The sequence below is a fragment of the Grus americana genome, chromosome 18 (genome assembly GCF_028858705.1).
Source record: "Grus americana isolate bGruAme1 chromosome 18, bGruAme1.mat, whole genome shotgun sequence".
Taxonomy (NCBI): Eukaryota; Metazoa; Chordata; class Aves; order Gruiformes; family Gruidae; genus Grus; species Grus americana.
Window position 1 is genome coordinate 5,041,311 of NC_072869.1, and position 17,647 is coordinate 5,058,957.

The window sequence follows — 17,647 nt, forward strand, 5'->3', positions numbered from 1 at the left end:
AGGCTAAAGCCTGGCTCAAGTTGGTGCTGCGTAGTTCACTCCAACAGTTCTAAAAACATTTAAAAATGCATTAAACCTAGATCTTGTATTAACACGAGCATCAGCAATCCTCAAAGCTCTGTGAAACTATTGTCTTACTCATCTAAGAAAAAGCCTGCTGAATGTCAATGCTCTGACCCTATCGTGAATGGAAAACAACACACAAATAGTCTTGAAAAAGGTTTGATTGTAGGATAATATAGGAGCTAAGAGGCCAGAGCCCATTCTCTCTTTTGTGCAAATGAGATCAGGGAACAGAGGAGAGGACTTGGGGAGGGAACTGACACTATGATAAAGTGCCCCACAGGATTTATTCACTTCCAAAAGCCCCAACTAACCCATCTGCTGCCATCAGAAGAAAGCACTGAGCCATTTGATCTCCAAACACCTTCCAGCAGCAGCATTTCACCTTTTTCTGTGGAAAATCTTGCATGTACTTTGCTGGCTTGTGCTCAGCAGCCCTCCTGCCTCCAGTTTACATTACCACCACATAACACCAAAACATCTCCCATTAAAACTCTTATTTAGAAATTGCTCTTTACAGGTAAGAAATTTGTAGGCCTGTTTCCCTCCTTAGACTAAAGATTGGGCATCACAAACTGTTTTAAGATCCTAAATCACTGACAACATCTGTGAGAAGGAACAATCTAGACATTTCAACTTAGTATTGAAGCCTGGGCTTTTTAAACATGTCTATTATAGAGCCTCACAAACTCAGCTTTTCCCCGGGGTGAATAGCTCGAAAAGGATGAACCAGAAGTGGGCAAGCAGCTGCCGAGACATCTTCGTAGGTTACCAAACAGCATTAGTTTTACCTCTGACTGACATTACCACATTGTCTAGAAAATTTACCATGTATCTGAGGTTTGAAATGTTTGCATTTTGCAACGGGCAGCTCAGGCAGAAGCACGGCTGCAGCATTCAACAAAAACACAACTCTGTTCTCAAAATGACCAGGCTGACCATACAACAGCCAGGCAGTTATTTTCATCACCAGGTTGTTACAGAGCTGAAGACTCACATTGGCTTTTATGCATAGTGAGGAACAGGAAAAACCGAGTTTAAATACTTTAATCCACACAGTTTAGTCTACAGAGAAATACAGTACAAATAACAAGACAACAAAAAGATGCATTAGGAAATTCAGTAACAGAGTCAATGCTGTGAAAAAAATCTGTATTTACAAACTTATATGAAGAATATGGAGCAGATGTTTCCAAAAGAGCCTTCTGGGAGCTTCAGTCACAAGAGAGAGGTCATGATACAACTGACTGAAGACAAAAGTTTTCTTTAGTTTCACTTGTGCTAATGTGCAGTACCACCACACACCTGGGTGGAGTTCTGGGACTTCAGACAGAACCTGGCCCAAGTACTCAAATAATACATGTAATTATTAGAGCAAATGTCACAATTACCAAGGGCAATGGTATTATCACCCACTTCAGAAATCCTGGATGAAGCTAGTGAGGGTGCAAACAAAGCAGAGACTTTGAGCTGTAACAATATCACAGTTCCTACGCCTACACAGCAAATAAAGAACACACTTCCCAGCTCTTATGACTAAGAGTGTTACAGTAATACCTCCTTATCCTCTCATTTCAGCCTGCCTTTAAAAAAAAAAAACCCAAAACAACAAACCACCAACACCCTCCACCTCCCTCCCCCCCCCCAAAAAAAAAAAACCCCAAAGGAAAAACGATTTGGGATTTGAAAGCATCACTGGATATCAAGAAAAAAAAAACAACCAAATTTTGACTTTAAACATTTATATTGGAGGTTCAATATTACCTTGGCTGTATTTCTTTGCATGTAAGATCTCATATACTTTCCAGCTGTGAACATTCAGGTTTGCTCTGAGTTTTTGGTTTCTGAGAAGAGGGGTGGGAATGCTGCAGGAGGCTTTTGCTTATGTTTGGGCACTGAATAATACATATCTCAAACTGCACCACAAGGAAACAACTGTTCTGTGAACACTGACCACTCCTTCCTTACTGTTCTGTGGGAAACCCCAAAAAATACCGAATCCCCAATGTCACCTTTTTCGGTTGAAAAAACCTAAGATGTTATAAATTAATTCTATTTTGTGATCTATTACTTGCATTTTAAGTTCATTTTTTACCTACTTAGTGCAACTTCAGAATATATACAGAAACACATTCAATACAAATCCCAAGTCACAGCATCACAGTATTTCCAAGCTAAAGAATAACTGATTTTTTTTTTTAAACCATTAACATGCTGGTATTTTCTTGTAAGTAGTTATTACTAATTTAAAGTTACAGCTCTTAAAAGTAACATTTTTACAGTATTCCGATCACTAATTACTAAATAGAAATAACTACTATACATATTGAAGTTACAAGCTACAAAAATAAAAATCCATTCTGTTTAACTATAAAAATCCTAGAAAGAGAAGATGGCTGGAGGTACTCTAAGGATTACAAGTTGGTAGCGGACAAAATGGCTTTTGAGGGATGTAAACTTTGAAGATACAGAATGCAATAAATTCACAACATAAGTTCCTACTTACTCTTAAAAATCAAATTATTACTTTTATGCTGAAATCTACAAACAAGGTGCAAATGAAACAATGCAACAAATGAATTACATACAGCAATAAGAGCATACAGCACAGTACACAGGGCAGTAATAATGGGAAACAAAGTAAAATTTTGAATACATTCATACTTTTGAACAGTTAAAGGCCGGATCCTCAGCTAATGTATGTCAGTATAACCTCACTAGGTTTAGTCAAGGCATGTGGCTTTACTCCAGCTAGAAGTCTCTCCCTGAGATGCCCAAAACCTGAACTAGGTATTCAACGATCTTAGTGAGATAAAGAAATTTTGATCATACCGTGCTTTTAAATGGTGGCCTAAACAAAGCTGAAATAATGTGTAAATTCTCTCAATACACTCAATTGCTAAATGAACAAGTGGTCTCTACTGTCTCACTCCTGTGTTCAAGAAGCAGCTATCATTTATCAGAAAAAAAGTCAGAGCATTTTTAAATAAGTGGTTCACATTCAACAGGAACAGCTATGTACTACTATTTTTACATCCTAAGACATCCTAGTTTACTTCTAACTGAAAGGTCAAATCTTTTTTTTTTTTTCCCCAAAAGGAAGAAAACTGCTACTAGTTGGTATGAAATACAGAACAAAAAAAGATTTTCAGTTAGAACACATGCAAGGATTTCTAAGAGTCCTACTCTTACCCATAGATTAACTAACTAGGATACAGTGGTACTCTACCTAAAATCCTTTGTTGCCAAGTAAAAAAAGAGTAAGTATTACAACATTGATACCTTTATGCTGTTCACAGCTAAGGTACAGTGCTTTGTTTTTTTTTTTTAACCAGTGAGACACAATAACATACACTATAAAAGCTGTGAGCTCCAGTGCAACATAATGCAGAACCAGAAGGAACTGGCCAAACTCAAACCACAACCTTTAACTATCAGTTCTCAGAATCTGTGGAGAATGGGGATGTTCCTCCCCAGCAGCAAAGAGCAAAAACTGTACTTCCAAAATAGGTCAGGGGGACTGGGAACCTCTGGTGACCTTTCTATTATCTTCCAGGTGCGGTGATGGTGGCTGAGAAAGCCAAACAGGTTGGTTACTGGGCTAAGAATAAGTGTGAAGCCATTACAATTTTCTTTTCTGACACACTAGCTGGCATAAAGGATAAAGTGGATAAAAGAGAAGCTCACTGTCCTGATTTCAGCAGAGCTTTTTGCTAATGTCCCAACCAACATTTTTAGCTCAAAGTAAGCCAGCAAAAAATGAGTAATTAAATTACAAAGTAGTTACTGAGTAGTTGTACACACTAGCAAGACAAAATGTATGGGGAAACAAATTCTCAGTCTGAATCAGCTGAAGTTATACAGAAGAAATGTCTAACTTACTCTTGCTATAAGCATTGCCTCAACAAGATGATTTTCTCCAAGTGTTTTCAAACATGGTAGCATTTTCTTTTGCAACCAGGAGAAACTCAAGTCTGTTTTCTGAGAGCAAGTACTTAAAGCTTCTAACTAAAGTAAATGATGTTTTGAGTTACTTAGTGCCTAAGAAAAGCAAGACCTGGGGGGAAGGGGGGGAGAACTATGAAGGGGCAACATCAAAAGTGAACATATAAAGAAAAAGAGTACCAAATACATCAATTATGCTATACAGTCTTTATATTATGAACATGAAATGCAATTCATAAGAGTGCTGAGAAAAATGTTCAAATTTGAACATAATTCCAAATTAATTAGAAACAGAAATACTGCCATTGCAGTAGAAAGAAAACACAAGACTATGTTCTTTGATAACTTCAATAATTCCAAAGTGCTCTTAAGAGAATGTTCCAAATACTGCCATAACCTGCTTTAAACACCAGGAGACATACTTAGAAAAAAAAGCAAACAAAGTGAATGTCCTCCACCTCAGCTGTTTTTGAAGACAAAGGATGCAAGTTTGAGCATCAAACAACTTTTAAAGAAGTCCAGATATGGAGAAAGATCCAAAATTGAGGTGGCATTGGAAACAGTTTAACCCTGCTATGAATTGCTGAATTTAAAACACAAAGTAAAACAAAGCCTATGACAAGGAGTTCTATGCACATAAAAACATGCTTACACATCCTCTCAATGTGTGTGCAAACAAGTGAGGTTTGAGCAAAAGAGGAAGCTGACTCACAGAAAGGGTCTCCATACAAGTTTAAGTTTTTTGTATTGCCTGTCACAGGATTGAGAACCTACAGTAAAGAAAGTTATCAGAATCTGACCAAGCTTCAGTTAAGCTAGTGTATGCAGCAATAAAACTTAACAATCAACTTTGTGAATTCACTTTTGAGTGCTTGACAGTTGATGTTATTATTCACCCTGTACATTTTACACAAAGGTATATTGCATGAAGACTGCCAGAAGAAACTATTCGTTATTTATGTTTCTGAAACATCGCTTTCATTATTTTCCCAGTGTTAATCATTAACAGGGTAAGGGAAAATTCTTCAGTGCAGATGAGACCAGCTGCACAGTACCCTCTTCCGGACAGAGGATGTACTGCAGTATTTTCAGGTTTCCAATCCGTTTTCAGAAAAGCTACCGAGTAGCAATTTGTATCGGTGCTTTATGCACCTACAACATTAAACAAGCATGTAACAGTTTTACAGTCACAACACACACATGAAAACATTAAGCAGCTACATTACAAATTAGAAAAGTTCATTTATGCTAGCATTAGAATCTGGGAGCCCATTGCTGACATTTACTGTCTGCAGTTGCACTAAAACTTAAACCAGTTCCATAAAAGTAACTCAAAGCAGGCTTTAACCCAATTTGCATCATACTGGAAAGGAGGATACACTGAAATCAAAGGACAGCATGTTGGAACCAGCAAGACTTCCCAACAGATTCTAGCGCTAACACTGTATGTTTAAAAAGAACTTGTTTTGGTCATGCATATGAGAGCTACATATCATTACAATGGAAGGATGACCCTATGTCTGATTGGGAACCGGACACTTCACCCTCACAGAACATTCTCCATATCATAAGTACAATTTTACAAGTGGCTCCCCCATGCTTGCAATGGCTACCTTTGCTACCTATCATTTGCTGCAATCACTAGCAGTCAGTATGTGAAACAAACTTCACTTCCACACGCAAAAAGGGGACGATTTGTCTAATGCCAGCAAGACCATTTACCAGAGGTCGTCCCAAATAAGCACCCAATTAGCTGCTATTTTCACTTCTAATTCTCCTTCGTTTCTCCAGAGGGAACAATGGATTTACATTTCGCAAAGAGGATTTTTCACACATTTAGGACTGGACTCCTAGCAAGTTGCAGAAGTGGTAGGATCTTGCCTGCGCATAGTACATCACTGGTACCCACTCAGGCAAAGCACGAGTGGAGAAGCCAGCTCACCTGCTGTAAAAAAGGGAGACACTCAAAGACTTGGCAGCCATTGTTTTTTTTTTCTAGATGTCAGGAGTTTAAAGAGTGAAGTTTTTGAACAGTTAAAGGTTCCTAGGCTATAAAACAATTTGAATAATAATCTGATGAACTTCAAGCAACTCTTTAAACTGTATTATGAATAGTTTAGATGAAGTAACCAGTGGTGTCGTTTCTCTTGAGAAAATACTGCCTTTCATAGCACATACCCTGCTTTTCCAGAGACTTGTAATTTGTTTGTAAACAAGAGTTGGATGTAGCAACTGTAGCATAGAATGTAACTATTTTTTAGGATGCTGATGGTTACAAGTTATTAAAAAAAAAAACTAGTAAGATTTTTTTAAAATAATACAAATTGAGCCTCATAACAAAAAAAGGGCAGTGAATTTATCTAACAGTATACTTTTGGGTATTTTAAACACTTTTTACATATATTTAACTATTAATTTGTTCTCTATACATACGATAAAATAATTAAGATGAGGTGTATAAGGCTAATGACTATGGAATTTACAAATGGATTCCACTTTACAATTCATTACACTCCAATCACATTTTCAGACAGCTATAAATTCATTGATAATCAGTAGTACTTAAGATCTAGTACATACGCTTTCTACAATGAATACCATCAAGTTAAAAATGCTCTCCAAAGAGGATTACAATCGAAGGTTTTAAAAATACTGACTTTGCCAAGGTTTCAATAAGTTATTTTAAAATATAAATAGTTCATTCACTGTTAATGCAAACTTCATTTTATAGATTGTTGAAAAACAGTTTCATTTTACAAAACCTAGAAACTAAAAACCTAGCCTACTTTACTCAATGGTATCGCTTTCAGTTAGCATAGAGAAAAAAAGGAAGAAAAAAAAAAAAGACTGGGAGAGTTCTGACAAGCAACAACAGTCAGGGTTCAGACCAAAGCTCTCAACTTCTCCTATGACCTTTGCTCATGCAGTATATACTCAGCATAAATTCTCTTCCCAGTGGAAGATTGCCTTCAGTAACTCAACTGGACTTAACTGAATTACTTTGACAAATTTTAAACAACTCATAGCTCTTGCCTGCTGCAGACTTAAAATGCCTACAACAGAAAAAAAAAAAAGGAAGTAGATTTTTACTTCTGTTAACCGTGAAGATGTTTTCACCTGAGAAGCTTTTAACCTGAGAAGCTTCAGATATGTCAAACAGAGTTTCCCTGTACTGTTGTATGTATTCTTAACCTTTACTATCAGTATAGACCACCAACCTTTTCCTCGCCCTATATTCATGGAAAATGAAGTTTCAGGTCCAACAAGGTATCTTTGACACCCTAAGAACCAGTCAGAAGGCAAATGCTTCCATGCTTTTTTCCACAATCATTTTATACACATGAACACCAGAACTTGCTAACTTCTGCAAACTTAGCTCTCAACCTCCACACTTAGAGACTTAACAGACTGACTTGCTATTGATCATTTTCAGGTGATTATGAAGCAAGGTCTTTAACAAGCCTTTAAAGACAAGGCATTTGTCAATCATCATTATTTCTTTAAAACCCTCCTGTAAACAGCTAAAAAAAAGACAGCTCTGTTGTCCAAGTTTTCCTCCAAAAAGTCTCCTCAAGAACTAAGACATTGCTATTTACAAAACCTAAAATTAGTCTCTCACTGAACTGAAGCAGAGTCAGTCACAGGATCATTCAGTGCAAGCCATGGTACAATTATTTTCAAGTTCTGTCTTGGGTACTCAGGACCTCAGTACTCTGTCAATGGCTTACAAAGCCACTGAAAAAGGTCAATCACTAACAGAACTTTTCCAGAAACCTTTGGTCCAAAAGCATTTTCCTTGCTAACTACCTTCCCCAGAGCTCCCAGATCCTCCATTCTCCCAGTCAAGCCTACTAGACATGCACTGCACGAGTAGGTGCACCAAAAAGTATTTGCCTCGCTCCCAGGAAGAGATGGCAGCCAGGAGCAGACTGTTGTCAGAAAATCAGCCCACATCCTACTTGGTCTGGTTTTCTGTTCTGGAACTGTTCCGGGGAAGAGGACAGGTGGAAGCAGGCCAAACTCCCAGTTGTTCTCCTTTCCAAGGGTATCAAACCTTCTGCATATTATACTGTGCATGTGCAGAAGATCTGACTCCATAGCAAGGAAGGGCTGCAGTACGTGTCTGTTTCCTGCCAATAGAATAACTAACTCTTCCAGCTAGAAAGGCTGGGCATCACCACCAATCTAAAAGGCAAAACAGTTGTGGTAATTCAGCTGTGGAAGTTTCCATGAATGTGAAAGCATGGCTTTTTCCTCAACTCTAGCTCATTCACAAGTATGAACATTACAGCATAAACCTTAATCTAGATTAGGCGTACTCAGTGTCTTAAGTAAGCTGAAGTTCATCACTGTATTATGTTAAATTCAACAAAATCTATACATCTTCGTCCGTCTGTTCTCTCACGTGGTCTTGCTCAGACACGCTGGAAGCATCGTCATCTGTTTGTTCACCCGAGTGATACAACATCAGTGCATGTGTCTTATGAGTTATGGTAACAGTGCAGGGCCCCTGAGCCCAGGGCTCTCCATCCACCTGCATCGGCATCTTTGAACTCTTCAAGATCAGCTAGTATTAAATAGAAGAAGACACAATCATAGTGGTTCAAAGTAGCTCTGAAGATACCTTTTAAAACTACAATATACCCATCTGCGCATTTTCAGCCTGGACAGGGAGAAGCTTAGTATATTATTAGTTGCACTCACAGGCCACCAACAACAGCAACAAGGGACTGTGAATTATAACATAATTAATTTTTACTAAGCAAGAGAAACATCTAGCTCAACTCCAAACTGCAACTTCAGATCAGACAGTCGAGTGCTTCAGATTCTATACAGTCTATTAAAAAAAAAAATTAGGGAAATAGGTTCATAAACACCACTTACCCTCACTGTATGTGCCTGCCCTAGGCGAACAGGACTTGCTAGTTTCACCTGAATCTGGGCACAGTGGAAAGAACCATGAACGCCAACAACTTCCAGAAGTCCATCATCATGTCTATGATTAAGAAAGGAAACTAATTTTAGTGATGCTCGTGAGCACTGTAATACCTATCCAAATATTACACAGCCCTTTTATGGCTATTCCTATAGAAAAGATAAATGTTATCCTACAAATATGTTTAAACTATCTATTTTTGCTGGACAGCAAATCACACTGAATGGCAAAGGACGCCATACAAAACCACAAGTACGGAGCAATACACCAGCTGGTACACCCTAGCTAGCTTCTGGAAATTATGGATATATGACCTTGCAAGACTAATCATGCATATTTAAGGCCCACAGTGGATTTATCTTCCATAAATTTGTACAGTTTTCTGCCTTTTCAGTCAGTTCTTAATCTACAGGAAGATCTTTTAATGGCTTAATTTTTTAGATTTTGGTAAAGGACTTTGCCCAAATAATTTTTAGAAATCCAGGTTCATAAGCCCTGTAACAGAACTGTGGAGTATGTGTATATATATATATATATATATGGCTTCTGAAGAAGGAAGGTATGATAGGGAGTAACTAATGTGCCCACCTATTCTCCTCCTTAGTATTGCTCCAGCCAACTTACTCAAGCATGGGAGTAAAATTTTTGGTTTGCTTGTTATTATTTTATATTTCAATCTCTATTAAGATATATCCATTTCAGCATATAAAAGAATGTATCTTCTACTTTTTGAAGGCTACCTTTGTTTTTAATAACCTCTTCAATGCTGTTGCTTAATCATGCCAGACATTTTGACAAGGTCTTAAAAAACCCTTGACGTGTGGGATGCTACATCTATGCTACATAAGCACAGCCTACTGTAGGGAATTGCTTAGACTACAAGAACGGTTAAAGGGAAAAAAAGAAAAAGAAAAAGATGCGCTGTGTACCTTGCCAAGGGGTAAGGTTCATCACCCATTCCTTCCCAGAGCCTACAGCCACCTCCCCAATATCCAATATTCAGGACAATGATGCCTTCCAAATTGGGCAACTCAATCCTCTCACCATCCAACTCTAGCTTTAAAAGACAAACAGAAGTTAATTACTGTGGATCAAATTCAGTACTTCAATATAAGCTAGTTATTCTCTTTATGCATTTAACAGGCTTCCGCTTGAAGAAAAATTGGCCCTCTACAAGTAGAACGTGTTTTATTTTCATACTTTAAAAAAATGACTTCTGATTTCACAAGATATCCTAAGCTGTAATAAATTTCTGTTAATGAAGAAAAAAGGAACTCTCACTTATGGAAGTCTCTGGTGCAAAGGCAAATTTTATCTGAATATGAGTACTTGAACTCATAGAACTGAGTCAAGGCCAGAAAAAAATTCAGAAATTTTCAATAAGCTCAAAGACATGAATTCCATGAAGCAAGCTAGAGTTAGCAAAACAAACATCAAAAATACTCCAAGTCCAGAGCGATCCTTATACCAATATCATATAGATGTAACTGTAAAGATTTTCCCCTTTTCTTTCACAAGGTAAGTTTTTACACTCTGCTGATTGTCCAGAGAATAAGCAAGTTAAAAAAACTTACCTCAACTTTCTTGTTAAGATCTTTACATTCTTGTACTAAGCAGTCTTTGGTTCCATAAAAAAAATAAACAGCCTATAAAAAACCCAAACAAACACACAGGGAGAACAGAAAACATTGTTAGAAAAAGACAATAGATTTGAAAACTATTTGAAATATTTGTGCATAGTTATTGTTCTGCAAATTTTATCTAATATTCATACGTAACATTTGTACATCCTTCAACTAAGCTGTCTTCATGGGGTAAGCTACAACTTGCATAAGAAACTTGCTTTCCACTTTAAAAGGAAATAGGCATTGCCCTTAACCCATTAAATTTCAAAGCAAATGAGACATTCTATACAAAAAATTGAACAAACAGTGCATTCTGTAAGCAAGAAAGCAGGGGCAAAGCAGAACATTTGTGAGTAGGCTGGAAACGTGTTTTACCCATGGAATCCCCTCCACAAGAAAAATAAGTTCAAACTCTTAAAATGGCATGAAAGGAAGTAAGGGAGTAAAGCAATTTAAAGCAAAAACCAACCTTAAGTCAAGTCAACAACTACAAGGAGAAAATGTCACTTTACCAAACACACCTTATTAATAATTCTGCTGGAAAACAGAGAGGGAGTCTTCTCACGATGAGCATGAAAATTTAAAGCCATGAGAGCATCAGGTCCTATAGAAAAGTAGTTGTTCATTGTGAATACCTGTAAGATAGGACTTCTAGTTATGGTCTTATTAAATACCATTACTAGGATTTAAAAGTCATAGTGTTTAATGGGAAGTAGGTAACCAGGAAAGTAAGTATAAACATACAGGTATTCCACAGAATCCATATTTATACTTGCAAATCATACCTTTGGTTTCCTTAAGTTGTAGTATCCTTTGTTTGTTACTTGTACCTTCCATCTGAAAAACAACAGCTATTACTGAGAATCATGACAGACAGACTGTCCTCAGTATCAAAGGAGTCTCATATCTATACTGGGATTAAGTCACAAGATTCAAATTTAGTTAAATTATGAAAGAGTTAAGCCTTTTAGAACAATTAAATAGAGACTAATTTTGGACCTCAGTTATTTTGCAGGTCCCTGCAGCAATACCTGTGTTTGTTTATCTATACTGCTGCAACCGGTATCAGTAGAGCTACAGTAGTATTTGGTTCTAGCGAATTTATCTTTTCACTGTTACTTACCTGTCTAGCTTGATTCCATCTGCCTCCATGACATTTCGTAAGATTTGCTCTACAGGGACTTCTCCAGCATAACCTGCACCCCAGCCCAGTGTATTAGACAGGTCATTACCTGTTCCCAGAGGTAAAATCGAAACTTGTGGAATATAGCGTTCTTGCCCCTAGGAAACAGAAACACTGTATATTAGCTCCTTCTTCAGCACTCATTTTCTCCATTTTATCCCCAAACGTTCAGGTTAGATTAATAATATTTATCTTCATAGCAGCTTGTGACATAGTGCAGAGCAATAGAGCTGTCAGCGTTAGCATAGCAGATGGCACACATAAGTACTTGTGGCAGGGATAATGCAAAGGAAGGAAATGTTAAACCATTGTAAGAAGAAAAGAGAATACAAACACAATATGGAAACAATGCATTATTAATACTGAACAGAGTATTCCTTCAAAAGAATGATGCTTTGGATCTAGAAGAGGAAGGCTGAACTTCTCATCTGATTTCCTGATTACGTGCTGCTGACTTGCTGCAGCCATGGTAAGTTATTAACGCTATTGCTGCACATACCTCAGAGAGGTGATATGAACACCAAGAGAGACAGAACACTCAAGCCTGTGATCATAACAAGACACCAAAATGCTCTTACAAGACTGAAGTGAAGTTAGGCCTAAAACAACAGATGCACATAATACTAGAGTATTTGCAGACAGAAACTCACATACTCAAAGAGGGAAAGTCAGTATCTAAGTTTCAGAGATGGCATACACACAGACCCAACCGTCACCCGCAGACGATAATCACCTCTGCAGATCGCAGAGTAAGAGACAGAAGCAGACATTCAAAATGGCCACCTCAGCAAAGGTCTTTGCTCTCTTTACCACAGAAGGTGAACAGTTATTTCAGATGTACTATGGCCTTTGAAATTCAGCTGTGAAAAGTAGTTGCAATAAGTTACTATTTTTTTTCAAGAAGATTTATCAGCCAGGTAACCTGTATTTGAGAGTCAAGATAAATGAAGGGAGCAAATAAACTACTGTTGATAATAAAAAGGTTTTGGTGACAATCTCAACAGTATTTATGTAACTCCAAGAAGAAGAATGAAAACAAGGGAAGATGAAAACAATAAATGCAAGTAAGAGATTAGGTGGAACACTTTAGCAGCTCCAAAAGTCCTTTCACCATAAGACATCTTTTAATTTGAACCACAATACCTTTATCTTCATTTCATCAATTGCGTCCAGGACCCAGCCTACTGTGCCATCCCCACCACAGACAAGAACCCTGACAGTGTTGCAAGGCAGCAAGGTACAAAGTTGGAGTGCTTTAGCAGGTGCAATTTTGCTTAGATCAAAGACCTAGAAGAAAGGAAAAGAAGGAGTTCTGTAAGTTCACAGAACATGACTCAGGATTTGCCTCACAGATAAACAACTTGAAGTTCATTCTAATGCAAAACAAAGATTCTCCATTTACAATATTATATTAGCAAATGAGCTGTCTTGACTTTTATGAGCAGGATTTTGTTTCACAAATTCACAACAGAGCTCCAGCTGCTTCACATGGAATAAATGCCATTGATAAACCGAGCTGACAGAGTCCTAAGCAAAGTCTGTATCTAGAGGCATTATGATGAATCGTGGAAAGATGAAAGACTTCAGATAAAAGTTATTTTTAAATACTCAGCATACAAAGAGGTTTATTCTTTAAAGCCTTATTGGGATGCATTTAAAACACACACATAGTGATTTCTATTAGGCTGTTTTCCAAGGCTAGGTTTTGAACTTTAAAGGAAGAGAATTAAGGTGCAGCCAGGAAATCCAAGGAACAACTAACTGCCTTACGTCAACATCCTGTGCCACTCCAGTGGATTTTAAGGGGAAAGCGACAACACAAAGCAGCAACTCTCGACACTGACATTTTCACAAGTAAAGTGAGGATTTAAACAAATACAGGTTTCAAATTAAGATCTAAATATTTCATTTTCTAAAAATTGTACACTATTTCAAGAGTCAGATACTTATCATTAACAGAATTATTGCATGCATTACTATAAATACAAAACCAAATCAGTGTTAAAGGTATAACAAAGTTGGGGGTGGGAGGAGCCTCTGCTCTATATAAAGCTATTCTTTCTAAAAGAACAAACTGCATGAATTTGTTTCCTTTACTGATTTTCCACTAGATCCTACTGCCATTGTATAAGCAAAGTGATGGTTTTTTTCTGATTTAAACTTCTATTATAGTGGCTTTTCACTGTAAATACCTGAACAGGGTTCAGCAGAATTTTAAATTCTCCTAGTAAAGTTTCACCCATGTTGTTTCCACTACGAGTATTAGCCAGGATGATTACTGGCATCCAGTGTTTTCTGCAGTACGGTACTACCTGCAAAAAGGTAACAGTCAGTCAGTCACACAAATACTGCACGTCTGAAAACGTTTAAAGCCTTGCTCCAAAACCTGTCCCCTGTAAGTGCTGAAATAAAGTTACCAATTAGCCTGAAGTAGTCAAAATAAAAACAAATCCTTCTGACACACTAAAGTTGAAGATTTCTGTTCTGCAGTGCCTGGGACAACAAATACTACAATGTTATGAACACAGTAGTAGAAGAATTACAAAGCATTCAAGGAAGTAAGGTACCCAAATCTCAGTGTTGTTTTGGACTAACTAAATCCAAATGTCTGCTCATGCTTCAACTACCATGTCAATAAAATGACAAACACCTCCAAATTAACACTGCAAGTACTTCATATACATTGAAACATTTACCTAATAGTTATTAACCTGACAATGTACTGAGTTCAAGTTTTAATGTGTGGTTTTTTGGGTTTTTTAAAATGTATTATAAACCCAAGAAGCAGTAGACAATTACCTTTTCATAACTGCTTCTTTTGTCTTTACGCATATGGTTGATTGTAGACAAATAGTATGGTGGAATAATTAAGTCTCTGAATTCTCCAAATGTACACTCCTCAGTCTTTAAACAATCCATCATGCATTCATCATGCACAGTGTACTGACACCACACACATCTGGAAAACAAACCAAAAAACATGAAAAAGATCCTGAAACAACAGGCACATCGATTTTGCTCATTTTAGACAGACAAACTTTCTGAAAAGTACTTATGCTTACATGCACCATTATAAGTAATATTTTAAGCACGTTACAGAGAAAACCATGCATTCCCTAGAAATTTACATGACTATGTATTGGCTACAGAAAATTACATAACTTGGTCATGTGCTTCAAAGTCTAGAAAAGTATTTGAATTCTGTGGGAAAAACCCAACAGATTTAAATTAATTCTATTCTTTTTTATTCCAAACCCAGGTGCTATAAATACCCTCTTCCACTGTCTGCAATATAAACAGTTACACTGAAAGCTTGTATGAGAAACTGAACTCCTACCCATCCTTAAAGGGCACAGATAAAACACTAGAGTTCAATTTAGTAACGTTAATTAACACATTTCTTAAGATTGATGAAACCTCTTTAAGTCTGAAACCAAAAAGGTCACACAGTACTGTACAAGGCTGATAGGATTTTGTTATGCAAAACTGCTCAGCTTTTTGACCTATTCTAAAAGCTGTCCTGGAAAACAGAGCAGAACAAGAGGAAATACTGCAATATCCACTGCCAGCCTCTGCAGAATGTTAATCCTCATTTGCCACATCCAAAGCCTTGGTTTAAGCAGCTGTGAAAGCTATTTTTGGAGTCCTTCTGACTAATCCAACACACAACTATGGTAGCAATGATACTTGCCCTGTACCGTGACTTTCTTTTCCTCTTCTTCCTCCCCCCTTTGCCTCCAAAATCCTCTCCTTCCCTCCACTCCTACACACATTCTCTCTCAAGGTTTTGTTTCCGATAGTATGCTTGTTCACACTGTAATTCTGCTCACTTATCAAGCAATTTGACAGTATCACACAGAAGCAAAACAAAAGCTGGCAGAAATATATTCTAGAAAGATGACATCCTTTGAGGAGGCTGGAGTAACACACTGTACCCAGAACCTGGACCACTAGCGCTATATATTTTAGCATGACATGCCACTATGTCATGTTGACAACTTTGCAAGCAGTCTTACTGATGACGGTACAAGCTCATTCAATGGTTCCTTGAAATCTTTTATCACTCTTACCACAAACTTTAACAATAGATTATATTACAGTAGCTTTTAAAACTTCCCATTAGGGGTTTTTGAACATCCTTAAAAATTAAACAACATAAACCAGCTCTAGAATGGTTGTTTGTTCTAGCTACACCAACCAGATGCTAATTTTGCAGAGACGCATACACATTTGGTGCTTTGAATTATCAGTTATGCCACCAAAATTGCTCAGGCTATCCACTGTAGAAAGAACAAGTGCCTTAGAACGTTCTTAAGGTCATCCCCTGACGCATAAACTCTGTTGGATATAGAGAACCTTTTATATGTAATTATACAGTAGCTAGCACATCATGCTGGAGTAACCCAAGTAAGAGAACAAGTGGACATGAGATGCAATGCCATGCTCTTAATCTGTGACTCAAATTACCCACAAGCACTCATTTTAACTTCAGGTTCTTTGAAGTTGTTTTTTTAACAGTGTTTCGTATTTGACTACTATAGAATCTCCTTTGGGGTAATGCGTTCCAATAACCCTGTGGAAAATACAATACTGATACAGCACTGCACTTTCTCATACAAAGCCAAATTCCCTTGCAGTACCTGTAGTCGCAGAGCTTGGGCTGTGTGCCGCACTGCTGTTTGCATATCATACAGCAGCTGCAGAGTGGGACATTGCCTCTGATCCAGTGGTGTGGCATAGAGGTTTGGGCTCCGCCATTGCTCCTCATCATAATTTCCTTGCAGAGAAAAAGCTGGTCAGCCTTCTTGAGGCACCCTTCGCTGACACGCAGCCCACAGCAGTTGCAGAAAGCTCCCTGAAGGATGTGCTGAGCACAGACGCAGCAGTAGGAAGGCTGGCCAAAGAGGTCCGTGTAGTGCCAGTCATGCTTGCTCTTGCGAAAGATGTCTCGTATCAACACCTGCCGCCGGGACCGCTGGAAGCTGCACCACAAGGTGATCAGCACCGGCAGGAGCACAGAGCACAGAGTCCAAAACACTAAACTCCAGTCTGCGACGACAGAGGAGGAAGTGCCGCTTCTGCTCTCCGTCCCTTCCATTCCTCAGCAGCTCAGCCTCACCAGCCTAAGCCCTCACACCAGTCAGGCAGGCAGCAGGGCAAGCCCGGGAACGGCCCCTTAGTTCAAGGAGCCAACGCAGAGCTTCATGAAACATCTTTTAATCCCTTATTAGGGCTAAGCACCTATTTGCCCCAATATCTGACCCACCAACTAAGAGAAGGATTTCGGTGCTGGCCAGGTGCGAGGGGCTCCTCCGCTGCCTGCCCGGGCCCAGCGCAAGGCCGGCCGGCACCCGGCCTCCTCCCGGCCCAGCCCGGCCCTTCCCTCGCCCGCTCTCCCCAGGCGTCAGGAGGGAGCGGCCACAGGGCTCTGGCTGCCCCCAAACGCCCCACTTCCACTCCGGCCTCTCTACCGGGGCAGGGGACCGGCACCGCGCCGAGGCCCCGGCCCCTCACACCGCCTCCCCTCAGGCCGCCGCGCCCCCCTCCGCTGCCCCGCGCCGGGGGCCGCCGCCCGCCCTCGCCCCGCGCCCGGTCCCCCCTCCGCAGCACGGCGGGGGCTCCTGGCGGCGTCTCCCCGCGGCCGCTGCCGCCTGCGCCGGGCCGAGGGGCAGCCGCAACGCGGGAGGCGGCGAGCGGCGGCCGCCGGGGATGCGCGGGGCGGCGGAAGCGGAAGCGGCGGAGGGCGGTTGCCAGGAGACGGGCGCCGCCCGGAAGCGGGCGGGTTTGTCACCGAGTTATCTCGATCCCGGGTTTATCGCCAGGGCTCCCGGCAGCCGCGACAGTGCGCGACAGAGCGGCCCGGCTTCAGCTCCTGCGGGAGCAGGCTGGGGCTCG

The 17,647-nt window shown here is 39.5% G+C and overlaps 1 protein-coding gene across 1 annotated transcript; it reads right to left on the reverse strand.

Annotated features, from left to right (window-relative positions):
* Nucleotides 1-1,096: 1,096 nt before the first annotated feature.
* On the reverse strand, nt 1,097-17,480 carry DGKE (diacylglycerol kinase epsilon). Its single transcript, XM_054846721.1, has 11 exons — nt 16,393-17,480; nt 14,552-14,711; nt 13,945-14,064; nt 12,896-13,039; nt 11,693-11,850; nt 11,355-11,406; nt 11,091-11,204; nt 10,519-10,590; nt 9,874-10,001; nt 8,893-9,004; nt 1,097-8,575 (listed from the first exon to the last, which is right to left on the reverse strand). Exons 1-11 carry the CDS (start codon nt 16,848-16,850, stop codon nt 8,384-8,386), a joined length of 1,710 nt encoding a protein of 569 aa, XP_054702696.1. The 5' UTR covers nt 16,851-17,480; the 3' UTR covers nt 1,097-8,383.
* Between the last annotated feature and the right edge of the window lie 167 nt (nt 17,481-17,647).

Bases quoted from the DNA above. Each gene is read 5' to 3' on its own strand.
- DGKE (XM_054846721.1), bottom strand. From the start codon at position 16,850: ATGGAAGGGACGGAGAGCAGAAGCGGCACTTCCTCCTCTGTCGTCGCA. The intron at 14,712-16,392 runs GTACTGCAAGGG...TTTGTTTTCCAG, and splicing joins CCCAAGCTCTGCGACTACAG to ATGTGTGTGGTGTCAGTACA. The intron at 9,005-9,873 runs GTACACAGCGCA...TCTTAATCATAG, and splicing joins GAACCTTACCCCTTGGCAAG to ACATGATGATGGACTTCTGG.